Source organism: Ilyonectria robusta (genome assembly GCF_021365365.1).
Source record: "Ilyonectria robusta strain PMI_751 chromosome Unknown BGZ61scaffold_30, whole genome shotgun sequence".
Lineage (NCBI taxonomy): Eukaryota > Fungi > Ascomycota > Sordariomycetes > Hypocreales > Nectriaceae > Ilyonectria > Ilyonectria robusta.
In genome coordinates, this window is record NW_025764464.1 from 516,440 (window position 1) to 541,243 (window position 24,804).

At 49.2% G+C, this 24,804-nt stretch overlaps 8 protein-coding genes across 8 annotated transcripts; 4 read left to right on the forward strand and 4 right to left on the reverse strand.

Annotated features, from left to right (window-relative positions):
- Positions 1 to 100: 100 nt before the first annotated feature.
- BGZ61DRAFT_561596 (bacterial alpha-L-rhamnosidase-domain-containing protein) lies at positions 101 to 2,864 on the forward strand (the record flags this gene model as incomplete). Its single annotated transcript, XM_046255819.1, has 3 exons — positions 101 to 1,302; positions 1,352 to 2,348; positions 2,430 to 2,864. The coding sequence occupies 3 exons, from the start codon at positions 101 to 103 to the stop codon at positions 2,862 to 2,864; spliced, it is 2,634 nt and encodes an 877-aa protein (XP_046097398.1).
- A 318-nt stretch (positions 2,865 to 3,182) lies between these two features.
- BGZ61DRAFT_498921 (cryptococcal mannosyltransferase 1-domain-containing protein) lies at positions 3,183 to 4,596 on the reverse strand (the record flags this gene model as incomplete). Its single annotated transcript, XM_046251338.1, has 4 exons — positions 3,183 to 3,598; positions 3,660 to 3,885; positions 3,991 to 4,443; positions 4,501 to 4,596. The coding sequence occupies 4 exons, from the start codon at positions 4,594 to 4,596 to the stop codon at positions 3,183 to 3,185; spliced, it is 1,191 nt and encodes a 396-aa protein (XP_046097399.1).
- A 1,942-nt stretch (positions 4,597 to 6,538) lies between these two features.
- BGZ61DRAFT_366668 (uncharacterized protein) lies at positions 6,539 to 8,368 on the forward strand (the record flags this gene model as incomplete). The annotated part of the gene is made up of 1 exon (XM_046241707.1): positions 6,539 to 8,368. A coding segment is annotated over one exon (1,830 nt), but the record flags the coding sequence as incomplete, so codon positions are not given.
- Positions 8,369 to 9,111: 743 nt separating this feature from the next.
- BGZ61DRAFT_462331 (fungal-specific transcription factor domain-containing protein) lies at positions 9,112 to 11,946 on the reverse strand. The gene is made up of 7 exons (XM_046247275.1): positions 11,844 to 11,946; positions 11,758 to 11,783; positions 11,333 to 11,700; positions 11,095 to 11,283; positions 10,909 to 11,047; positions 9,862 to 10,863; positions 9,112 to 9,811 (listed from the first exon to the last, which is right to left on the reverse strand). Exons 1-7 carry the CDS (start codon positions 11,896 to 11,898, stop codon positions 9,383 to 9,385), a joined length of 2,208 nt encoding a protein of 735 aa, XP_046097401.1. The 5' UTR covers positions 11,899 to 11,946; the 3' UTR covers positions 9,112 to 9,382.
- A 159-nt stretch (positions 11,947 to 12,105) lies between these two features.
- Positions 12,106 to 13,633, reverse strand: BGZ61DRAFT_509985 (uncharacterized protein). The gene is made up of 2 exons (XM_046252037.1): positions 13,260 to 13,633; positions 12,106 to 13,213 (listed from the first exon to the last, which is right to left on the reverse strand). Exons 1-2 carry the CDS (start codon positions 13,554 to 13,556, stop codon positions 12,287 to 12,289), a joined length of 1,224 nt encoding a protein of 407 aa, XP_046097402.1. The 5' UTR covers positions 13,557 to 13,633; the 3' UTR covers positions 12,106 to 12,286.
- Positions 13,634 to 15,324: 1,691 nt separating this feature from the next.
- Positions 15,325 to 15,516, forward strand: BGZ61DRAFT_366592 (uncharacterized protein; the record flags this gene model as incomplete). Its single annotated transcript, XM_046241702.1, has 1 exon — positions 15,325 to 15,516. The coding sequence occupies one exon, from the start codon at positions 15,325 to 15,327 to the stop codon at positions 15,514 to 15,516; it is 192 nt and encodes a 63-aa protein (XP_046097403.1).
- Positions 15,517 to 20,618: 5,102 nt separating this feature from the next.
- BGZ61DRAFT_498923 (putative cell division control protein 25) lies at positions 20,619 to 21,310 on the forward strand (the record flags this gene model as incomplete). The annotated part of the gene is made up of 2 exons (XM_046251339.1): positions 20,619 to 21,177; positions 21,219 to 21,310. 2 exons carry the CDS (start codon positions 20,619 to 20,621, stop codon positions 21,308 to 21,310), a joined length of 651 nt encoding a protein of 216 aa, XP_046097404.1.
- A 470-nt stretch (positions 21,311 to 21,780) lies between these two features.
- BGZ61DRAFT_484570 (uncharacterized protein) lies at positions 21,781 to 23,017 on the reverse strand (the record flags this gene model as incomplete). The annotated part of the gene is made up of 3 exons (XM_046249624.1): positions 21,781 to 21,792; positions 21,843 to 21,868; positions 22,081 to 23,017. 3 exons carry the CDS (start codon positions 23,015 to 23,017, stop codon positions 21,781 to 21,783), a joined length of 975 nt encoding a protein of 324 aa, XP_046097405.1.
- Between the last annotated feature and the right edge of the window lie 1,787 nt (positions 23,018 to 24,804).

A 24,804-nucleotide genomic window follows, 5' to 3' on the forward strand; every position in this document is an offset into this window, starting at 1 on the left:
CAACCATACCTCGGTCCTTCATTAGTGGCCTTGTGACCAGACACTATCAAGTCCCCTGTTTTCTTATTTTCCAGTCATTGTCTTGACGGCCGCACTCATCATGGGAGAACATCTTCCACCATGTACGGAAGGCATCTCAATTGCTGAGCTCAAAGCTGAACACTATCAAGAGGGGTTCGGGATATTCCACCCTACGCCTAGGCTTTCATGGCGCTTTTCCGCGACAACCGTTCCGGACTGGAAGCAATCAGCTTACGAGATTGTCATCAAACGGCCCGGAAGAAAGGAGTCTTACCAAGTCGAGTCAGGCGAGTCTTCACTTGTGCCGTGGCCATCATCGGCGTTGGCTTCAAGAGAAGCCGTACACGTCAGTGTGCGAGCTACTGGTACGAACGGAGTGAAGAGCGACTGGGTCGAGCTTACGCTGGAGGCTGCGCTGCTGAACCGAGACGACTGGAAGGCGGAGTTGGTAGGCGGCCCACCTCAAGAAGTCGACAAGCCTAAGCCACCATTTCGCATGAGGAAGACCTTCATATACAACACGGGTTCTGCCCGTTTATATGCCACTGCTCATGGTATCTACCAAGTGGAAATAAACGGCCAGGTGGTTGGCGACCAAGTGCTTTCTCCCGGGTGGCAGTCATATCGACATCGTCTACACTACCAGACGTATGACGTGACTGGTTTATTGCATCCGGGACGCAATACAATCGGGGTGTATCTGGGCGAAGGCTGGTTTGCCGGCAGGCTCGGACGACCAGGAGTCTCCAACATCTGGGGAGACCGGTTAGGATTCCTCGGCCAGCTTGAGGTGAACCGCCAAGTTATTTGCCGAACTGACCACAGCTGGGAACTTCTTGCCGACGGACCTGTCCTGAGCTCCGAGATTTACAACGGCGAAGTGTATGACAGCAGGCAACATGATCCATCTTGGTCTACCCCCGAGGCAATCTCTGGTGAATCTTATATCGCCTCCACGGTGGAGGTCCTGCCGTTTCCAGAGGCTGAATTGATAGCACCCCAAACGCCCCCTGTCCGGCGCATCATGGAGCTCAAGCCGCAAGAAATCATCATCACGCCAAGCGGAAAGAGAGTCCTGGATTTTGGGCAAAACTTGGCTGGCTGGCTGAGAGTAAATGTCGACATTCCTGGAGCGGGAACCGTCATTATTCGACATGCGGAGGTCATGGAACATGGCGAGCTAGGAACAAGGCCACTGAGAACGGCCAAGGCACACGCTGTAATACATCTAGGTGGCCAAACTCGTGGATATGAACCAAAGTTCACATTCTACGGTTTCAGGTGAGTTTATCCCGTGTTGCTTTTTGGCCTCTCTTATAGTTATCTACAGATATGCGGAGGTAACAGGGTACGATGCCTGCAGTCTCTCCGACTTCACTGCAGTTGTGGTTTCTTCAGACCTTCGTAGGACTGGAACATTCGAATGTTCCCATGATCTGCTTAACAAGCTTCATGCGAACACGATATGGTCAATGCGAGGGAATTTTGTTTCTGTTCCTACTGATTGCCCACAGCGCGACGAGCGGCTGGGGTGGACAGGGGACATTCAGGTTTTCACACCCACCGCGAGTTTTCTGTATGATACCGCGGCATTCATCGGAGGCTGGCTCCAAGACGTCCAGGTCGACCAGAAAGACTTGGGAGGCGTCGTGCCAAACATTGTTCCCTGCATTCCTATGCCCCCAAAGCACAATGAAAAGCAGGCCATGGCCGCTTGGGGTGACACTGTGATCCTCACGCCATGGGATGTCTACCAGTTTTTCGGAGACGAACAGCATTTACGGAGGCAATGGGACAGCATGAGACAGTGGCTCGACAATGGGATCCCTCGGGACGAAAGGGGATTCTACTCGACTGAAACCCCTCAATTCGGCGACTGGCTTGATCCCCGATCTCCGCCTGCTCTGCCTGGACACGCATCCACTGACCCGTACTTGGTCGCCAACGCCTACTTGGTTCACGTCACCAAAATTGCTTCTGAGGTCGCTGATCGGCTAGGTGAGGTGGAAGATGCGCGGCGTTACCGAGACGACGCCCAGAGACTACGCAAGCTGTTCCGGGACGAGTATATTTCGCCTAGGGGCCGACTTTCATCAGACACGCAGACGGGGTACGTTCTGGCTCTCCAATTCAACCTTCTGGACAGCAATGTAGAGATACAGACTGCGCAGTCTAGGCTTGATTGGTTGACCAGGTGGGAAGCCTTCAAGATCAACACCGGGTTTGTGGGCACACCGTATATCCTGCCTGCCTTGGCCAAGATCGACAAGATGAGCACAGCGTATAGGATGCTCCAAGAGCGCGACTGTCCTAGCTGGCTGTATCCCGTCACGATGGGCGCAACCACGATTGCAAGTGCCCCTTTTGAGGCACTCCGCCCATGATCGTTTGCTGACCATGTTATGCAGTGGGAACGATGGAACTCAATGCTCCCCGACGGGTCCATTAATCCTGGCCAAATGACGTCTTTCAACCACTATGCGCTGGGCGCTGTGTGTCATTTCCTTCACGCCTACGTCGCTGGCTTGTCTTCGGCCTCACCTGGTTGGAAGTCTGCCATCATCCACCCGCGGCCCGGTGGTACAATTCGCTGGGCTCGGGCCACGTACGACTCGCCCATGGGGCCGTACAGCGTGTCTTGGAAGTGTGAAGCCAATGCCATGAAGACGATTGTATCAGTTCCGCCGAACGCTGAAGCACGCGTAGTCCTTCCCGGAATCGACGTTGTTGTTGGCAGCGGGGAGTATTCCTATGAAACGGAGTGGCACGACGATCCGACATGGCCACCACAGATAATTCAGGGTGTGCAGGGAGTCCCTGTAGAGGCAACGTATGTTCCTTGAGAGATGACACCAGAAATACAGGATCTCGTTCGAGTTGTGTACTAAAAAACTTTGCCAGCGCTTCCATAAGGGGCGGCGTACCAGACACAGCTGTGAGACGTGGATGGTGAATAATAAATCGAAAGTGAAGACACCCTACCTATCCTAAAAATTGTGTGCCGTTTTTGAAGACGAAAGAGTGTGATGGTGGTTGAGGGTAGCGATGCATGGGCGGTGAGTTTACTTCCCCTAGAGTTGCAAAACCATACTTACGCATCTGATTGAGAACACATTCAACATCAAATTTAAGTTTTATTACCCCAAAAGTCTCAAATTGCATTAGACATGGGCCCAGCCATTCTCGATGAGGACCTGCATCTCGTTGATCACGCATATCGATCCTTCCTCCTTGTGGCCAGGATTCTGCTTCTCCCACGCGGACTGAAGACTTCGGACCCTCCACTCCTTGAACCACGGTGTCGTAAACCACCTCGCTAGCCTATTATTCCACTGGCCAGTGAAGATCTGGGTGTAAGTGAGCCACGATCCGGTAGGATTGACTTGGTCGTAAGCGAGGCGGTTATACCCAACCCGGACATTGGGGTTCAAGTATACCCCACGTATCGCCGATGAAGGGTTGTCGGTATGGACCAGGCAACATTCAGAGCCTTCGAGGTGTTGAGCAGCGAGTTTGTCATCAAGACCTCTGAAGGCAATCGCATTCTCGCCTACGAATGATGTTGCGGGCATAAAGACTTTAAGCCACGGTCGTTAGCTTTTGAGTGAAGCACAAGAAATAAAAAACGGAAAACGTACCCATACCGTTCCAGCAGCTAGTAACAGGAACAGGCTCGCTGCGTTTCATAGCCGCTCGGGACGTAGAGGACCGAAAGTACGGCCACATCTGCGATGCATATTCATTTCCACTGGCGTCTCTAAGCGCAAACGTATCATAGAACGAGGGCGGCTTGCTAAAATCCAGTGAACACGCCGCAGCATATTCACCTTTGTTTGTGTTAAGTAGCGTCAGCACATCGGCGACCTAGAGACCATCAGCTCTGCTCAGCGAGTTCGCAAGACAATGCGGACCTCGTAGAGCAAGGTACGGATTGATGAGGGAATCGAAACAGGCAGGAGAATTACATACCGTGAAAACGACGTCATTAAGAAACAAGACGTAGTCAAAAGTAGTCCCGTGCTGTGCCATGTCTCTCAGAGGTTGTAGTGAAATATTTCGTAACCGGGCAAGATATGGAATCCTGCGAAGTTCTATTTGTCCTCGCGGAGTTTTGATCCAACCATTTCCTGGTTCAAGAGGCGGCGATGCAATATCATCAGCGTGTGTTGTCTTGTCCAGTGTGATGTTGCGTGATGCTCCCACGGCATTCAGTGCGTTATCGAGTTCCCGAAGGGCAGCCTTAGAACCATCCCTGCTGCCATTTTCATAAACGCTCACAAATACATTGCTAGGGCCAAGAGCCAGCACCAGATCCAGAAGGGCCTTGTTCCAGGAGTCACGGAAAATCCCCTCGTTGTTCCAGTGCAGACTTGCAATATAGACCCGAACGGGGCTCGAGGGCTTCACCTGCACTCGGTGGTCCTTATCAGCAACATAGAGACGATGATGAATAAAAAGAATATCGCAAAAGTTCCAAACGACGAAGGCGATGATGAGGAATCGCCATGCAGAGAGACATCGCAAAGCGGCTGATCGGAGGGGGAGAACAAGACGACTAGGCAATCGCCACAACATGTCGAACGCTACCCAGCTGGAAGATACGGTCGGTCAGGAAACTTGTCGTACGAAAGGTATATCGATATTCAAGCTGAGTTTAGGTCAAACCTGGGTGGTGGAAGGAAAGAAAGTGCGGCTGAGATGGCAATCCGGACAGATGTCGGCTGCATATTGGGCTGAGGAAATAGATGCTTGGCAACGCCATGTTACGTCGGCCTGAAACAAGCCAATGGGTGCTGGGTGCCCAGGGCTTAAGGCACCTTCAATGTAAATTACGTATCATAGAATCGACCTGGACAGGAAGTGAAGCTGATTACTCTTTGATCGATGAATTCTTGGACTTGGATGGCGGTATACCCAAAGACTCGATGAAATCCCCAAGGTCTCAATCGTCAGGCTGAAGGATAATTGTGGATTACTCAAAGACATCAGTTCTGGGAGAACGCCACTGTAATTTCAATTACCCTGACTCTGTATGTCAGCTGCGCACGCCACTTGCACATTCATTGCATAGCCATTGGTGGCCGACATCTCAAGCCCCAGGGGTGTGTTACATTTTGCTTTTGGGAGAAACGAGTGCGGGTTGTCTTTAACAAGAAGTTCCGCGGACAGCAGGCGCCTGTTGATGACTCGGAATACAGCAAGGAAAGGCGCAGCAATTACTGGCAAGGGAAGGGTTGAAATGGACCCAGACTCTAATGACGACAGAGGATTTTAAGTGTTATAGTCAATGGATATGTATATGACCTGAACTCGCAGTCCTCTCCACTCGCAGTTCCTCACAAGAGCAGCCTATTCGAGGGCACTGTCTTGAAAGAGTAAGTCATTTGTTATTTAAATTACTGACTACTTTGTCATAGAAATTCGATACCACTGCCATAGTGAGCTTTGAGTCTCACAAGACGAACCCAGTGCATTTGGGTGGTTGTCAGCTTTCTGCGCCCCAAGCCACAACACTCCGTATTTGCGCCATCACCTATGCAGCTTTGCTTTGTCGAGGCTTGGCTGAAACTCCGGCAGTACCTAAAGAGTAAAGCCGCTCATCCTACTCACCTGAGCTGAACGGTGTCCCCCACGCGCTGAACACACTATCCACTTGGGCGCTACTTAAAAATAGCAAAAGGCAGCAAATCCCAACGAGACAGCGCGTGAAACCGGCAAATCAAGGCCATCTCTCATAGCCTGGCCAACCCGTGAGGCCTAGTTATGGCCTCGAGGCATGCAATAGGAGCTCGTAGATGAGTTTCTGGTGGCTGAACATGTGCATTTTCAATTTCCTTCCTCCCCAAGCTATTGTCGGCGGTAGAGGTGAGCGGTTTAACTCGGCTGAGAGAAGTTCTACTTTCCAAGCAGCGCATAAAAAGGCAGAGCCTCCCCGTGTTTGAAATGAAGCTCACTAACCATTCACTCCATACCACATCTAACTTGTTTCCAATTTCATCATGGTCCCAGGGGCTGCTCGCTATACCTCTCTACCTGCTGGGGAAGCACCCATGGTGCCTCTTCAAGCTGTTCCTCCCTCAGAGCAGCTGTACGGTGCCACTCCTACATCTGATGAGGGAGTGCGACTCGAACCAGCGTCTCCAGATGATAGGCGTACTCATCGAGAACGTGACGAGGCTTCTAGCTCCACATCCCCTCCGGAGGAGGGTGTTTTGTATGTTGCACCTAATCTTCTTGCAGCTGAGAACCGTCTCCTATCACCTAAGACCTCAGACTAACGGCTCGCAGGGATTCATCCTCGGATTCCACCGCTGCTTCGGACGATGCTACGTCCAATACAAAAGCAGGCATCCGCCATAAGCTTAAATGCACCTTCTGGGCAGCCTGCAGCGGCCTCAAGATCCCACTGTTTTACCACATCTGTTCCAGAAAGCTCAATTGGTCCGCCATCGACATAAAGACAGACATCGCCATCCAGGAAAAAAGTCAGCTGAAGGTCAGCGCGTTTTTACCCAACATAGTACACGTCGTGGCCTTCCTTACAGCCTTCGCCCTGATCCTTCTCAACGCCTCATCCCTCTATCTCGGGGGTGACATGCCAGGCACGATTGATAGAGACTCGGAGAAATTGTTCGGCTTGCTGTTTGCGGCCAAGATACATGAGCTGTTGATGCTCGCCTCCGTAGGATCTATTCTCGGCGCGTACATCCGTATGGAGCTGAGCCGCGACAACTCTACTGGACTTCCTTTTGGTGCTCTCTTCTCCCCCTTTCAGTTCCAAAACCTCTCCTTTCTCTTCTCTTCGGAAATGGCCGGTGTCTACTTCCACGATTGGAAAAAGACTCGGCGCCAGGCTCTCTTCATCGGTCTGGTCGTCGCATGCTGTATTCTCGGCGTGTCTGTTGGGCCCTCCTCAGCAACGCTGATGCGCCCGCGTCTTGACACTTGGGCCGCTGGAGGCACAACATTCTGGGTGAATATCACAGAGGACGAACTCTACCCTAAGGCCATTGCCAACTCTGCAGGCCTTTCAAGTTGCCTCGTCGACTCTGGGGACTTGTCGTGCCCTGTGGGGAACTGGCAAATCTTGGACCAGGCCTTCTTTTCGTATTGGCCACAGCTGAAGATGCAAAGCCCTGAGCATGGCCCCGAGAGTATGCCAGGCTACATGATAGTTCAGAGTCGATATTCTGGGCGGGATTTCCGGATCAAATCCAGTGGCCGCATGATTTGGGCTGCTAAGAATACTCTTGCGTCCGTTCCTCTGTCCCCGCTTGCCGACGCTGTTGCCGAGTTGGGCCGCCTCTGGTCCATTGCCGCTGCATCGGCTTCCGACATAAAGTACAAGTATCGTCAGGAAGCCTACTTCACGCTCGAAGCTCTCCAACCAGTCGTGATGACCAGATGCCAATCAAACGGGTTTCCTGTCCTCGATAGCATGTCAGACTCAGAGCCGTACAACCAGACTATCTCTGAGGATTCTGCGGGGATTGACCCTATACCCGCCATCGCTTGGCTCGATGACAAACCGCTCATGGACAGATTGAATAGTTCGGTAGCTGCAGTAGTTACCATCCCTGGGAGTGGAGAATTGTCGCCATCTACCCAATTCTGCAGCATTAAGGCTGTCTTCGCCCCTTCGAGTTACCAGGCGAAGTGGAGCAGGCAGAAGGTTGTCACCGGTTGGCCCAGCGGTATTGAGGATGAGGATTTCTTAGACTCCAGCTTTCAAGCAATTACAGTCGACGCGTCATGGGCTCGCTATCTCAACCCGAGAATCTCAGGAACAAACAACACCGTCTTGGCCAGCATATTGAGATCCGCGGGACTTTGGAGCGCAGGGACTCCGTCTCAGGGGTGGGACGGAGAAATTGTAGAAAGCGTCCTAGCCGCACTCATAGCCAACGGTATATCCCGGGCGCAATACAACGCAACATTCGGCCTGGAGCTACTCAAAGCGAAGTGGACAGAGGAGATGGTATCTCAGAAGTCAAGAATCTGGGCCGCCAATGATACCAACCTGGGCCATGTATTCAACAATCCGGAAGACCCGGGCAGACGAACGAAGCTCAAGTTCTATGCCACTGTCCACGGATATTCTTACAACTTGGTTGGAAAGGCGCAGCTGTTGACAGTGGTGATACTCATCCTGTACATGTGTCTTGTTATCAGCCACCTTGGGGTATTTATGGCCACAGGCCGGTCATGGGCTGGCTGGAACTCGCTACCTGAGGCAATTGCAGTCATTGCGTATAGAATGCCAGGCAACACACTAGGACAAGTTCTTAGGCAGGTTGGAGGTAAGGATGGATTACTTGAGGGGTATTGTGAGTTGGTAAAGTGGTAGTAGCTATTATTAAAGAAGGATATATAAGTAATAGTAAGCTTTAAATAGTGCTCAATTTTTGAATCTATTGAATTTTCGTTGTGCATGTCACAGTTGCCAACATGGTTCTGACGATCAGTCTACAGAAGAGCCAAAAGAAAAAAGCTGATACTCACCGAGGATAGATTGCGGCTCGAAGAAGTTGAAACCCTTGAGGGCAGTAATTCAAGAGACGTTTGGTATGCCCCTGACTCTTAGCCAGCTGTGCTGGACAAGTACTCTTGGAGAGATGGCAGAAATGAGCCCAGTGTTGACAAGAGCCACTGTTTTGCTATCTCAGCTGACGAGAGCAAGCTACTTCTCAAATCGACCAAGGTTGTCAGCTCCCAGGGCTCTCGCGAGACTTTGTCTGAGCCTTTCAAGTTTCAACATTTAACAAGTTCTGCTCCAAGGTCTTGTCGACTTGATCATCCACGCTGGATCAAACGGACACTGCCTGAGCAGCCATCACTCCGTCCCTGTGCCCAACACACAATCGACTGCCTCATGTGCAGATGACCGCCGTGTCGTCTAATCGCGTTACACTTTTGCCCGGGAAGAATGAGTACACAGAAAGTCCATAGCCGGGCTTATATCGAGTGGACAGCACTGGGGGCTCCGTAAGCATGAAGTGGTTGAGTCAAGCGATTCTAGAGGTTGGGATGGAAATAATAGGTTTGAACGTTCATGTTCGTCGCCCATGTGCAAGCGTAGGGGATATGGCACTAAGGTGCGATAGGCTCAACGCCCTGATCTGGTACTCTGTTCTTTTAAAAGCAGTCCCGCGCATCCCCAACCTCGAGGGTTGCTTTGACTTTAAGCACGTGGACGAGATTGCAGCGGTAATTGTCACTGAAACTGGTCATCAACCGAGAGGCCACTGATCAAACCGTATCCGCCATCACTCTAGCAGACCCAAGGTTCCCGTAGAAGCGTTGAGAGGATATCTACAAAAACCTCATGGGGACTTATGAGAGTACCGGTGTTGTTGCTCCATCATAATGGCCCCGTCTGCGTCATGCCGTTCCATGATATCGGCCCATCATCTGTTCCAGACCCAAGAATCATCTCCGTTACATCCCAATCCCGCGCCAAATCAGGCGTGAAAAACATATCAAGTTTCTGACTCAACCCTTCCATCCCCGCAGCACCTACGATCAGGTCTTCAATTACCTGCAACACGTCACTCGTTGAAGAGGAATTTGCTTTCGATGGCTCTACAGGTACGTGTCCCTCTGGAATCTCCTTTCTTGCCATGCGAAAAATCGAGAGAGGGTGGAGGTCAGAGTCCGCGGCTCTTTGGGGGGTTTCGGCATCTCTGTTCGGGAACGCTAGGTACGGATCGTCCAAGATGACGTTGGGCAGCGGAAGAATGTGGTTGGAGTCGACCCCAAGCTTCTGGAGCATGCTTTCCGCTCCGCGAGACTGTCGCCATCGTGGTTAGTACGTTGTAGGCCACATAGCAGGAAACTTACTAGACCCTCAGCCATGGCATTGGTAGCCCGCATGGTCTTTAACGCTTTCAGGTTGCTCTGCAGATAAGCGATGCTACTCAGCACGAGATCCCGCTTGTTCACGGCGACAGGATCGGTGACTTGAGTCAAGTAAAAGAGCATAACGCGATTGCTCTCGTACGCCATGGTAGGAAACCAGGGGTCCCCGATCATCCTAGGACTATGCTGCTCCGCCTCGGCAATAATAGCGCCCAGCGTGCGCGCCTCCTTGAACAAGGCGTATTGCAAATGTCTCTGGAAGTCCGACATTTCCGGAGGGAAGTGAAAGGCAGACCGGAGCTTGAACAGTTCAGGCGTCCCGATGCGGTAGAAGTCTAGCATGGTCTGGTGGTAAGTGCAGTGAAAGAGGCACAGGGCGCCCAGCTGCGATGACTCTTTTCGCAAGTAGATTGTTGAAGCCGTATACTGAAGATTGGCCGGGAGAGTAGCGTACCAGGCTTGCAGCTCTCGGTCCAGCTGTGCAAACTCGGAGTCTAGTAGCCACGGCAGCTTGGCTTGGTCCAGGTGCTTGATGTACCATAGCACTCGCCTTCGTATTTCCAACAGCTGGATGAGATAACCTAGCATGCCCATATTGCTATTGAGATCGGCAGGGATCTTGTCGGGAGGCGCAAAATCCAAAGGCAAACCAGTGAGGGTTCTCGTGATGGATGGCTGCCGATGGAGGAAATTCCGGTTGTTGCAAGGCAGCTGAATCTTGATGTCCTTCTCAAATATCAGCGTCAGCTGCTCGACGCCATTGCTGCACAAGACATCTGTGACATAGCAACTCCACATGAGCCGTCGTCTGCACTCGCGAGCCGTTACAGACAACGAAGCAGTGGCGGCCTCGTCGAACAGGTCAGACGAATACTCGAGGTTGATTTGTAGCGCCTGAGTCATCCGGGCCATGAGCGCACTCAACACAAAGGCCTGCGTGAAGTTGCCCATGCGGAGAGCATAGTCATGAAGGAGTTGGGTCGTCTACATTGGTAAGCGAGCTGCCACAAAGGGAGTAGTCATAGTCACCATCAAGCCATCGATGGAAATCTGATTGGTATTTCCAAGAATCAAGCGCTCTGCTATGGCGGCCCATTGAGAGCCAGCCTTAAGGATAAAGGATGCGGGAAGTTGCTGGACCGTATCGCTGTACTCGAGGGCAAAGAATCTAGACATTGTCAATGGCTTCACCAGCACCAATGGGGCATATCATACTGGGCTCCTAGTGTACACATGATATGTAACAGTGCATCGCTTCGTACGTCAGAGCCCACCTCAGCGAGTTTCTGTAGAAAAGACGGCTTGTGGATGAAGGAGAAACATCGAAGTGGATGTATGTTTTGAAAGTAGCTATCAACCAATATTCTGGTATGCTTCCCATCCGGTAAGTCAGGTGAGCTGAGCCTTGTAGGTTGTCAGTAGTGGACGTTATGTAACAACGTAGGTACAATACCAGTGGAGCTGTGTAATCGCCGGTTCAGGCGCAGGAGTCAGACAAGCCTCTTCATCTATATCAGTCGTCTGCATTGGCGCTGCTGCGACAACGCCTTGCCCTCTCGGATCACTCGGTAGAAGTTGTCTCGGTGAGTTCCCAGGTCCGTCTTGGTAAGAACAAAGCAGGCTCTTCTCGCGACATCGATCGCAGGAGGATTGGCCGACGACCTTTCGAGAGCATTTACACCTTGCAATCCGACAGCCGCTGCATGATTTGGGATTCCTCCTCCCAACCGCTACCCTCCTTTGGCCGGCACTTGGATATGCACACTCCAGGTGCAGGCCTTCACAGTTGTTGCAGACAGGTTGACCCTCGTCACATTTAACCTATAGAACCCTGAGCTAATGTTACCTATATTTGTGATTAGACAGTCATCGTAGTACCTTTCGCGCTTTGCAGGTGTTGCAACCTCGATGGATTCACGGTTAGGCGGGTCATGAAATGAAGTCGCGATTGTCAGTCGACTTACCAAGCCGCGAACGCTTCTTCGGCTGCCAATCGGGGTTTTGCTGAGCTAAAGACATTCCGTTCCAATTCTGAGGTTGTGTGTGAAGCAACGTTGTTTGTGGAAGAAGTTGCCCATGTTAGGTTTTACGTCAATTGTTTGACTTAGATTGCGGGGTCAGTTCACATTAGCTAAGCACGAATGACGCGTTTGGCATGGAGCGGGAGTTCGGAGATGTCAACGGGTTGGGCAAATACTCGTTGCATAGAACCGAGAAGAACCAAGAGCTAGTTCTAGGAAGGACAAATGCCGACACCCAATATGACATGGAAACGGCTTAAAAAGGTAGTTATACTAGATCGTGTCTGACAACTAACTGGAGGAACAGTAGAAAAGCTAGTCTCAAATACCAACACAGTTTACATCCGAATCGGAGCTGAGAAGAGTGATAGAGTTACAATAGATCATCACTCGGCATCAAGCGGGCATTTCGGCGGCGTGTCATCGACCTGGATACCACCGCGCTTCTTCTCCAGCATATCTGGAAACGGCAACTTCCAGCCTCCTTCGTCCATGGGCACCGACAGCCAAAGCCTCATCAAATGCCTCTGCGGTCTCAGTTCCCCCTTTTCGTCTTTGCTGCCCGGCGCATAATCCCTGTACGCTGTGCGGGCGTGGAAGACATGCTGGTTGCTGACAAACTGAATGTCTCCGGGGTCCAGGATCATGTGCAACGCTTCTCGCTTGCACGTCTCCTCGAGGACCTTCATGGCGTGCAGCTGTGCTTCGGAGAGAGGCGGGAGCTGCGCGTCGGGGCCCGTGTTGAACCGCCAGAGAGACGTCACGTTGTTCGGATCAAACTTACCGTACAGCCTCGGCGTTCCCTCGGGGTCATTCTCGAGGTAGAAGACAGCCGTCTTCATCCAAGGCTTCTGGCCTGCCGACATCTCGCCCTTGCGATCCGCATACCAGACAGGCTCGCAGAACAGCCTGGCCACTTCGGGATGCTCTCGCTGCAGGCAGTTGAAGACGCGATGCTGCGAGCAGATATCCGACTCGCCGCCCTCCATCGACTTGGCCATGCAGAGCAGCCCGACGATGTCGCCAGAGTCGGTGTGGAAGAACTGCCTCGCGTTGGTCCGATAAATGCGGACGCGGTCTGTCTGCGTAGGGTCCTCGCCGAGGTCCTTGACGTGGCCCAGGACGTGTCCGCGGCTGTTCTGGCTCACAAAGTAGCCCAGGTGCGTGCCCAGACCCATGTATGCGGTGGCCGACTTTTGCAGGCCCCATTGCTGGACGGGCAGGTTCTTGAAGAGCCAGAAGCCTTGGCCGTCGACGAGCTTTTTGCGGAGGTCTTGCAATAGAGCTGCCAGCTTCGGTAATTTGAAGCGATCCTGAATGGTTAGTGGAATGTGTCAGGCATTTCCTGCGTGAACTTACTTTTGTGATGGCCGTCAGAGGCAGCCCAGACTTGGTAAAGGCATCCGCCGCCGCTTCAATCTCGGTGACCTCATATTCTGTAAAAGCATGCGTCCACTTCTCCGGGTTGTTGACGTATTCATGTGGCTGCCATGCCGTAGGTCCGGTGATGTTTTTGGGGAACTTGTCGTAGGGTTGGATAGCAGAGTAGACGGGCTCATGTTGGCCAGACGTCTTGTAGCCGTCCGGAAAGATGTTCTTGTTCACCCGACCGGTCTCGGAAGACAGGTGCTGGATTTCAACAAGCCCTGGAGCCATAACAGCGGTTGTGAGATACGACTCGAGGATAATTGACGAGATTGTTATGAACACTAGAGGAAGCTTTGGGTCTGCCGGGACAGACACTCGCAACCTGGCTGCGCGACATGGTCATATTTATGGTCCTCACATCCTCCATCACAGTCTTCCACCCTCTCCGCCATTGCCGATGGCGTGATTGAAAAGCATCATCTTCGTGCGACATCATTGTTGATTCATCCCAGTATCTAGCTATAAGAGTCGCTGTCGGTTGGATCGGCTGGATCGGCCGGCAGATGAACCAACAGGACTGCAGGCTCGGCTGGATCGGCTGGATGCTGGATGCCAGACTCATTCCGTCATCATGAGCCAATCGGCATATTGGATTTATCTTGTAGGGGTGTGTGTGCACGGGCGACTGCGTGATGTGCACGGGCCAGAAAAGTGGTAATTCGATGAATTACGTGCACGACTGCGTACAGTAGATTCATCGAGCTCGAACTCCGTTTGTCGAAGGGGGAAAACTTTTTGGCTTCCTGGCTGGCGGGGCGTTTGCGGCGATGATCCCCGGCGGTGCTGTTGTTACTGCTGTTGCCACCGGATTGGCCCCTGTCGCTGGTGCTCAATTTGGCGCCAATTCTGCAGAGTCAGCTGCGAATGCCATCGAGGAAGATAGAGTGGACAACTCGGAAGCTCTAAAGCTTGCCCGCGATATTTGGGATAATTGGTAGCAAAGCTTCGCTAAGCTCGAACCGCGATCAATCGCCGACGTCATCAATCTGCTAGATCGACTGCATACACACTCGGAGATTACAGCAACCGGAGACAGCAAAGAGCAGTACACAGAGAAGCAGCGCGCCGAAGAAGAGTCCGTCACTATAATGCTCAATATGCTGCGCCAGTATATATATAGCCGCACACCATTGCGCAAGGCGCTGCGTCAGGCAATTAAAGCGTTTGGGGAGTCTCGTCCGCAAAAGACCATTTAGCAACGCGTCCTTATATTAGTATCGGACGGGCATTCTACAGATGGCAACCCGGTTGAGCTTGCTAAAGAACTGACACAAGTAGATGATAGAAAAGAGAATATCACCTTAGCCGTTATACATCTTACTGCTAACTTAACGATACCTCGCCGTCGTCTTTACGATTGCGAAGCTAAAGACTGGGATAAAGGTCAGCGTATGCTCTTTAAAATAGCCAGCAGGGTGGCAGGCGATATACATCCAGTCCCAGTGTTAGCTTCGATAGGCTGGAAAATTCCTTTATCTGGCGAGTTCGCGCTGCGGCGCTGGACGAGTTCTATTCGCTGCTACTGTCTGCTCGCTTCGGATCGGCCGATACTCTGTTAGACCTCGTCGGCCGCACCAATCTCGACGCCTATATTAACAATAAGCAAGTACTCATACACAATAACCCCACTAACCAAAAGAACTCGGCGACTTGCTATGCCCATACCACTGCTGCGGTACTACACATAGCGCTTCTCCGTGTAGCCGGCCGTAGTAGTAGCCATCCTAGTATTAAAGATTTCCAAGATATAATCGAGAAGAAGTTTCCACCGAGACGTAGTAGGTAGGCTATTAAAGAGATACTAAAGAATATAACCAGTCCACTCAGGTACCGCCTACTCCGCTTTTATGAGGTTAATATAAGAGGTGCGCAGCAGGCAGTACTGCGCCGGCGCCCTATACTAATAACATTCCACCTCTCAAAATTAGATTAGAAGTGCTTTGGTCAATACTTCGGGACTGAAGCTACCGCTAGGTCAGTGCTTATACGCCAGGATATGGCGGCGCATCGCTCGGCGGCCCCGGGCGGTAGTCATGCCGTTGTCTTGATCGGCTGCAGTCCCTGTTCGCTCACTTTCCTTAACTCGTGGGGCCACGGCTGGGGTAACGGAGGCAAGTTTAGCGTTAAGGACGACAGAACACTAGAGTCAGATGGCGCGCCTAGTAGATGTAGCGAGAATGATATATAAGTTTCTGCGGGATGAGGGATCAGGGGTGAGTGCGTGAGCCGGGGGCTTCACCGGGCAATAAGGACGGTCCGAGACCGGTGGGTAGACGGCGAGGATGCCGGACGCGGAAAGTCAGCGCTGTCTAGACCGGAAAGAGACGCTAAATTGAAACACGGGTCGAAGCCGCCGCTGCCGCTCTGGGTTCCTTGTGTTCACTTTGGGGTTGATATTGAAGTTATATAAATAATGCTTGCCTTCTCAGTTCTGCACGTGCTAGTTCTGGTCTAAAGCCATATTGCGCTTCGGGTCTGAAGGCATTCCTTCGTGATCTGACCTCATCCTGTCTTTCACCGAGTAAGCTTCTTCGCCTTTCCACGATACACCTGCCGCTCCTTTACCTTCCTTCTTGACTTCGTCTGAATTCGCTCCACGCCGTGGCTTTTCGACTGCGATGTAACGAACAGTGGTGCTATCATTGAAGGCGTTGAAGTTCCCAGACGTCTCCGTGAACTTCACTTGGATAATCAACAGCACTTTAGACGTCTTGAGAAGCACAACAAGCCTTGTGGGTGAATTGGCACTCAACCAACAGAGCGGCGATGAAGCGCTAGCGACTGGGGAGACTGAGAGTGATATGGATGGAGAAGGTGGCGGTAGGTTTACTGGGGACGATGGCCACGAGGATTATGCCGAGACGAGGGAAGCATGAAAACTCGACGTTGTCCGTGGGATGAGGATGTTGAGGAAGTTCTGAGGAAGCTGAAGAATGTGGATGGGTTGTCAGATTTCCAGATCGCCAAGCAGTTAGATCGAACACAATCGGCTATTAAACAACACTGGTGCATTATGTGCAAGGAGGAGAGAAAAACGAGACAGTAGTAGGAGAAAACATCGAGGGAGAACAGGTGAGTCGTGTCTCTTAACGCAGTTCATAGGCGAGTAAAACACCTAACCACACCTTCCCCCCCCCCAAATATTAAGATAAAACAACAACACATAAAACCAATTAAAATCAATCACTACCCTCTTTTTGGGACATTTCTACATCAGCTTGGCAAGTGCGCGCATTATGGCCTCGTCCCCTGCATGTGCCACATCGCCGTTCCCTCGTCTCCGTCCGCCTCCGCCGACCACCACTTTGCTGTATTTCCTGATGTACCTGCTCAGCTATTTCCCTCTGATCTTGCAGCTCTTCTCCCTCAGCTACTGTTATGCTCCTTGAAAGCCGGAGACGAGTTTTCTTTGCCCTACACCTCTTGCTAAGTGTCCCATTTGCCGCTCGAAGATCCTTGTTCTCAGCCTTCAATGATGCCATCTGGTGCATTATTCCTCGCGCTCCCTTTGCGAATTGATCCATAGCAGCTAAAATTGATGTCAGAGAGCTACCTTGATGACGTCTGATCCGAGTTTTAATTGAATCAGTCTACGAAGTTCCTTCGATTGGGCTGTTTGGGGTCTTCTGAACCCAGATGTTGGGCCGCTCCCAAATCACCTTCAACGATGGCTTGCGCGCCATAACACCGCTCAACCGCAACCGATGGAGCCTCAACATGGAAGCCGTGGCAGACTGGGCCCGGTCTAACAAGAGACATATCTCTATCTTCGTCTCGACCCACACCTGGCGGAGTGGAACCCTATCTCGGAATGAGATTGCCCAGACTATCGAACAAGGAGACGATTCCAACTGCAAGGTCCCTGGTATCTTTTCCATGCCCAGGGGATACCTGTGGTTATCAACCAAAATATATATACCGGCTTGAAGATAGTGAATGGGGCTGAGTTCACCGCTGCAGACGTCATCCCCGATCCGAAATCCCCAGGCTACCATCTTGCAGGTGACGTCACCATCCCCTTTGGCCCGCCACTGGGTATATTATTACAGTCACGAGAGACAAAGGATTTAGCCGTCCCAGCCCTCCCAACGGGGACAGTGCTCGTCCGGCCTGTCTCACACACCCTCAATCCAGCCAACTCCCACTTTAGGACGCCAATCCTACAGACAAGTCAAGATTGATAATCTTGGAAATAAGAAGGACGCCGTTTAAGTTATCTATCGAGTACCAGCTGGTTTAGCTATTTTACCTGATAACTTTTTATTACATAAATTCGGCAATATATATATTACTTTCCACCCCAATCTATTATATAAGATTACTCCAGATAGAAAATAAGTTATTTTTATTAATAGTATATTTACCGGGCCGACTAATACAGTCTTCTATAAGAATAGTTAAAGCCTATATATTATTACTAGCAGGCAGGGAGTAGAGGGAGATATAGGTAGATAGGTTATTAAAGTTACTCTATAAGAGGAAGTTATTTACTTAAGAATTTAAGTAATTTATTTTAATTTACTAGTTAGTATTTTATACTACTATAAAATAAGAATTAGAAAATAAGAAACTTAATATAGTAGTTAATTTATAATTAGTTTAGTATTTATTAACTTATAATATATTTAGTTTTTTTATAATCTTACTTAATATTATTAAATAAATTAAAGTTATATAATAATTTTAAATAGTAGAAATAAATAATAAAAACTATATTTAATATTAAAAGAAATAGTAGCTAAATAATAAGATTATTACCTATTAATTTCTATTTAAAACTTTTATTTAATCTCTTTAATTTTAATTTTATTATTTATAATTAATAACCTTAAAATAATAATCTTATTTTAAATAAAAAATATAAAAAAGATATCTTTTATTATTAAAAAGCTAATTTCTTTTTTAATATTTATTTTTTATTTTATAATAACTAACTTTAAATATAATAAATTTTATTTAAAAAGCTCTTACTACTAATAACCTATTATATTTATATTATATAAATAATATTTAATATAATCTTAAATTTTTAAAAAAATTAAAAAAATTAATTAAAAAAATAAAAATTAAATTTTTTTTTAAATTTTTTTAAAAAATAAATCTATTTAAATTATTATTATACTATTTATAATATTTAAATAAAAAATAATAAATTATATTAGCTATTTTTAAATATTATTTACTTTTTTATAATAAAAATAAAAATAATAAATAAAAAAATAAAAATTTTAATAGTAATTTTATTTTATATATTTAAATAAAAATAGCTATATTTTATAACTTAGTAAAAAATATTAATAATACCAATTTAAGAAGTTAAGTCTTCCTCTAGAATATCGCCGGAGCCCAATATAACCCCTGGTTTCAAGAGCTATTATATTATATTGGGTTGGTATAGATACTAGCTACATAGGGTGCTAGAGAGGGGGGATTTGAATAAAAACAGGTTATTATCGGCGTTGGGGATCTCGGGGCGTTAGGTCGGGTTGTGGGAGTTTTTAGTGTATTTATTAAGGTTAGACTGGGTTGAAAAAGTTAGATAGGATTCTAGTAGAGAAGAAAAAAGCAGCTTGAAATCTAAAATTTGGGCCTTGGCAACTATAATATGTGCGTAATGAAAATACAGTAAATTCAAATACTAGGTTCCCTTATTAAGGGTAACTTATAGTATATATTTACTAACTTAACTAAAATATATAATAGTAAATATCTAGATACTATAATCTAATATTTTACTTTTTCTTATATTATACTCTTGTAACTATAAGCTACCTAGCTATTAGAATAATAAATAAGAATACCTATACTAACTATAAGTAAAGCTTAGCTTGAATATACTTTGCGGATAATTCTACTAGAAGACTGAACTTTTTTTTCTACTTTACTATATCTTATAAATATAACTTTTAAATAGTTAAAGTTAATAATATATTTACTTTAAGCCTTAACTATATCAGAAGGGGTAATATTATAGACAAGGACGCCCGATTAGCTTTACAAATACTGCAATAATAAGTAGTCTGCCCAGGCGTATTAGTAGACGGCAACAAAAGCCCCTGAGACTTCAGTTAGATTTGCTTATTTTTTTCTTCCTCTTTCTTCTTCTTGGCCGCCTCAGGTTTCTTCGTCTTATTAGTCGTGCTTGGGGCTGCACTCGCTGCTCTAGTCGCGGCAGTCTCCGTCGATTCTTTGCGACTTATCTTTCCTAGCGACTCTTTTGCGGCAGTCATCCCCTCCGAGAGTGCCGTTTTGCCCCGCTTCTTCGAGTCCTTGGTGAGGCTTTGCATTTGGGAGGATGAGATTCTTCTGACCAATCCCTCTTGAGTCCCCATAGCCATTGGGACTCCCATACATGAACCTGAGTCACCCGACCTTTCCAACGCTGCCCAATCTGGCCGCAGAACCAAGCCCTATTGCCGAGATTCCAAGCCACCCAGCGACCAAACTCGTCTGCAGAAACCAAAGCCGCCGCTGACATTGACGAAGCGCGCAGTTGGAACACGGGATGGTCTTCTTGCGGCACATTGGCAGTCCGCAAAGCAGCTGTCGCCGGTCATTGAAACCAGCGAGGCCGCTCGTCAAAATCGGGTGAACGACGACTCATCGTCCCCTCGCAAACTTGAAATGAATGAAAATGCTGAGGTGACTGGTGGTACCCTTGCGGGTCTGGTGGAATACCTCACTTCTCGGCGATGCGCTTCTGACACAGCGTTTCAGTACGCCTTCTATCTCACGTTCCGGCAGTTTTGCAAGCCTCGAGAACTAGCCCAACAGTTGATTGAGCGTTTCGAAGGTGCAAAAGACTCTGATTCGGCCAAAGGAATCCAGTTGAGGGTGTCGGATGCGTTCCAGCACTGGCTCGAAGCGCATTGGCGCCGCGAAACCGGCCAAGAAGCCCTGCCCATGATAAAATCCTTCATCCTAAAACGCTTGTGGTCAACCGACTTAGCAGCGTGTCGAAATTTGACGCAGCTGACCGAACACCTCCCGGATCGGGCTTCGAGGGAGCCGTGGCCAAGCCCTGCCAAGCTTGCCTCGGCCGATGAGGGCTCGTCAAAGATGATGGGACACCGGGCTCAGCTGAGTGACGCCATCAAGAACCAGTGGGGCATGTTGAGAACACTGAGAAGCAGTAGGGACTCGTCCAGTCGCCTCAGCTTTGGGTGCATTGCCTTTGCTCAACAGTTGAACCTCCAACAGGCTGCTCTCTTCCGCCGTATCCCCCCGCAAGAACTTGTAGGCTGTGCGTGGATGCGTGAACATGGCGATGCGGCGCCAAACACCAGGGCCATGGTGTCTTTCACCAACCAACTTGCGAATCTTGTCGTGGGAACCATCCTCGACCACCAGACAGCCAGAAAACGAGCAGCTGCCATCGAGCACTGGATCAGCATTGCCCAGGAATCCTCCAACCTTCGCAACTACGATGGACTGACGGCTCTTCTCTCGGGCATAGGCCACAGTGCTATTGTTCGACTGCGCCGGACGTGGAGTCTCGTGTCGCCAAAGCGGGAGAGCACTCTGCGAACCTTGCAGATGCTCATCAATCCTTCCCATAATCACAAATCGCTCCGCACATTGTTGAATACCCATGACGCTCCTTGCCTACCGTTTCTGGGCTTGTATCTCACTGACCTAGCCTTTGTGGACATGGCCTCCTATCCTTTGATGAAAAAGCCCTTGGATCTCGGTAGCAAAGCTGCGCCTGAGCACCGCTTCATCAACTTTACCAAATATTCTCGGACAGCAAAGATCGTGAGGCAACTGCAGCGTTTCCAAATGCCGTGCGAGTTGACAATGTACCCTCGCTTGCAGCAGTGGCTAGCTCTAAAAATATCGCAACTCAGTAGTGAGGACGACCATAAACTATACAATAACTTTTTCAATAAGAGCCTATTGCTAGAGCCGCGGAACACAACGGGATAGTTGCGGCTCACGCACAACTTTCAGAGCACCGAGACGCCAGACTACTTTCCGCCTGAATCACGTACTAGAAGTAATTGATGTGATGATTGTTTCCTAAATTTTTCCTTGCTAAATATATACACCACCTTCGACGGAACACTGGTGACCAGCCTTAACGTCGACTATACTACCTCCAGGTGTCTCAGCATCACTCTTTTTCAGCTGACTAGATTCCAACTCACTGGCCTTATCAACAGCTGCTTTGGCTTGTCCAACTGTTGCAGTGTAACTTATCCCTCGTTTGAATCCGGGATAGATTGAAAAGTTAGACCATCAGCCTTTTGCAGCCCAAAGGTTCACGCCGAGAGCTTTCGTTCCCTCGGAGGCATCAAATGCCAGAACTTGAAGTGGCACTAGGATGGATTCGAAGTCAAGATAGGCCTCTTGAAGAAACGTTGGTGTATGTTCCCCTCTTTTCATACACAGGCGAGTCGAACTTTTGGGCGGTGGTAATAGTATTTCTCTTTCTTTACATTTTTTTATCAAATTAGATAAATATCTAATATTTCATTAGCAAGTACTTTAATATATCTAGTATCTAAAACTTACCTTGATAATTTTCTTTTTGAAAAGCTCTATAAATAATCATATTCACAACTCTCTGTGTCTCAAAGATATATCTAACTCTTATCCAAGACTCCACTCTCCTCAAGCATCCCAACATACTCTCGCGCACACAAAAGTTTGTAATTGATATCAAATTCGAGCACCCATTTCAACAGTTATTCTCTGCTATGTCCCCCCAGCCCGCAACCCTCCAAAGGCATTGGACACCAATCATTCTCACCCCCTTCAAATATGTAGTCCGTAAATTCCCACCATACGGCCGCTATGGCATCAAAGTCGGTGCCTGGTTTCCAACTATTCTTCGCGTGCCAAAGCCATACCATTACGTAGGTTTTATATCGAGGCAGCGGACGTATTGCAGGCGATGTAAAAGTCGGGTGCCGCGACCTTTCAGTGTTAAGGAAGGGGTTTAATTCTACCGCATGCAAGGCTATGTTATGGATTTCACAATCTACATTTTGAGCTTCAACGGCTGGCATCTCATGTGAAACAGTGGAATGTACGGATATTCCCATCTTGTTTAAACCCGTCGCGTCGAACACAGTTGGCCCCAGTGTTAGGAACGATAACTGTTGCAAGCGTGGCAGCCTATCAATTTCGAAGCTGAGAAGAGCCAGGTTGATGTCGCCGGGGATCTCGCACAAGGAAACACGGCAAATGTGCCTGCGGTCGAAGCCGAGGAAGACATCCATATACCCCCTGGTGGCGCCATTCGGATCTGGATTGCGGTCCGACTCGTCGACAAAGACGTCCGGGGCCCAGGGTTCAAAAACAGTGAAGATGTTTGCATCATAGTTGAAGAAGGGCGTGTCGAACTGGAAAGTGCAGTAGGCAAGATAATCGGAATCAACTCTGGAAAAGGCTTGGATTCGGATGTAGCGACGGGGTTGGAAGAAGCGCGGAAACCACACTCCCCGCGCCTCATGGCTGGCGTGGAGAGGCGGAAAGACGGCTTGTTCGCGCGGCTGAACGACATAGCGGAAATTGTAGGCGGGACGGCGTTTTGGTTTAGGCAAACGCTGGAATCGATAGTACCACTCGTCGGCCGAAGGAAGCAGGCCGACGATGCGAGTTGGCAGGGGCACAGACTCCCATACTTTGAGTCTCAACTCTACCCGTAAATACGCAAAGAGAGCGAAGTCGGTTGCAAGAGCCATGGGTGCTATATTCGAGGGAGTGAGTTCCGTCGAATTCAGGTGTTGACAGGTCTGTGTCTGGTGAAGAGGGCGTGTCATATGGTAATCAGCGCGGGCGTATGTACTTCGTACTGACTCCCCGACATGTTCTGGGCTGTCAGGCTGCGTTATTTACGTTTGTTGGTTGTCTGGTTGTTGTGTTGGTCGTGAGCTTCGCGTATCAAAAGTCCCCTACAGCGCATGCCCCCACATCAGGACTGCTTCTGGTATTGAATCTGCATTAACAGCGACATGTCCTTCCAATGACGCACAATTCCACTCCGATTGATTATCTATCGCTGCCATGCCAGACAAGACGCGATTAACTAGGAAGGAGCTGAACTGCCTGTGCCGCATTTCCCGGTGTCAATCTTGTTCGATATCGACCTTGGACGCAACCGGTAGTACACTTGCTGCTCGACAACTCGCTTGGAGGCTGTTAGCTCGCATCTAGAGAAGTGCATAGTGCGTCAGTGTGGAACCGAGGTTTCTCGGCCCCTGGCGAGGTTTCAATGTAAGCGGTAAATAATCCAAGATTCATTGCACGCTAGTTGGCCCAAACTTGGTATTTCATTATTCTTAAACTGGCCTACAGATTTATTAGGGAGTGCCGTCTCCTCTCATTCGTAGGATTTCAGTATTCTCGAATGCTATGAAACCGCAATGCATCAACCAACCTCTCCCGATCCTCGACCTAGAATAACCCGACGCCGCGGTTCCTGTGACTTCTGCCGACAGAAAAAAATACGATGTAGGTTTGTGACACACAAGTGACTAGGGATGCCAAGACTCAATAAAATAGACAATGGAGAACGCCCATGTGGCCAGTGCAAGGTACCTATGTTCGTCCATAGAGAAGGAATTCCACGAAATAATCACCATGGATCTGATACCTAACATGTGTTTGCTCCTTTGTCACAGAGACTCGGGGAATGTTGCGCTTACAGCGGCCCTGGGTCCGAGGCGACGACTCGACATTCGCGATCTGCATCACAACCAGTGTCATTAGCCTCAAGTCGCTACCCACTTTCCATACAGGAGCGTAGCGACGTTGCCAATTCAAATACTAGCGAGTTAGAGCAGATTGATTGGTGCTTTAGTCTCCCGTCAACTCCCGCTGACCTTCTCCTGCCCGACTTTATCCTTTATCCTCCAGGGATTCGACCTGGCGACCAAGGGCGTTGCCCTTGGCTCAGGGGATGATAGCCAGCATGGCTGGTCTGGGGATAATTATCATGTTATTTCCAGGTCTTCTTGGCATTATCCATGACTTAGTAAGCTAACAGTGGCAGGTAACGATTTCATGTTGGAGGCGCTCGTCGATAACACAGCCGAACTCTCTTTCCCATTGGATCCTAACCTCGGTGAGTCGCCGAAAACTCTCATGGCGCCAGTCAGCGCGTCACATGATAAGACTGACCAGCGGCAGAAGGTAAGTCATATCTTGTGAACTGCACATCTACCACGGGACTGAGAATTGATGGTTCACTTTAGAAGACTACTAGCTGGAGGACCAGGTGTTGGCAGGTCCTTTTTCCTGGTGGTCAGACGAATGCGTGGTTAGCTGTAGAGAAATGGCATTATAACCCCAGCGCTACCTATCTCACTGCCCAGCTATCGGAATCTTGCCTGCTCGTATCAGCGCTTCCCCTGCTCCCCAATAGAGACGGGGGCAGGAGATATCGCTTAGGTTGTTACGCCAAAGAGCAGGAGCAGTGGTTAGATTCACGGAGGGAAGAGGAAGAGGGTCAAATTTTGATAAGGCATTG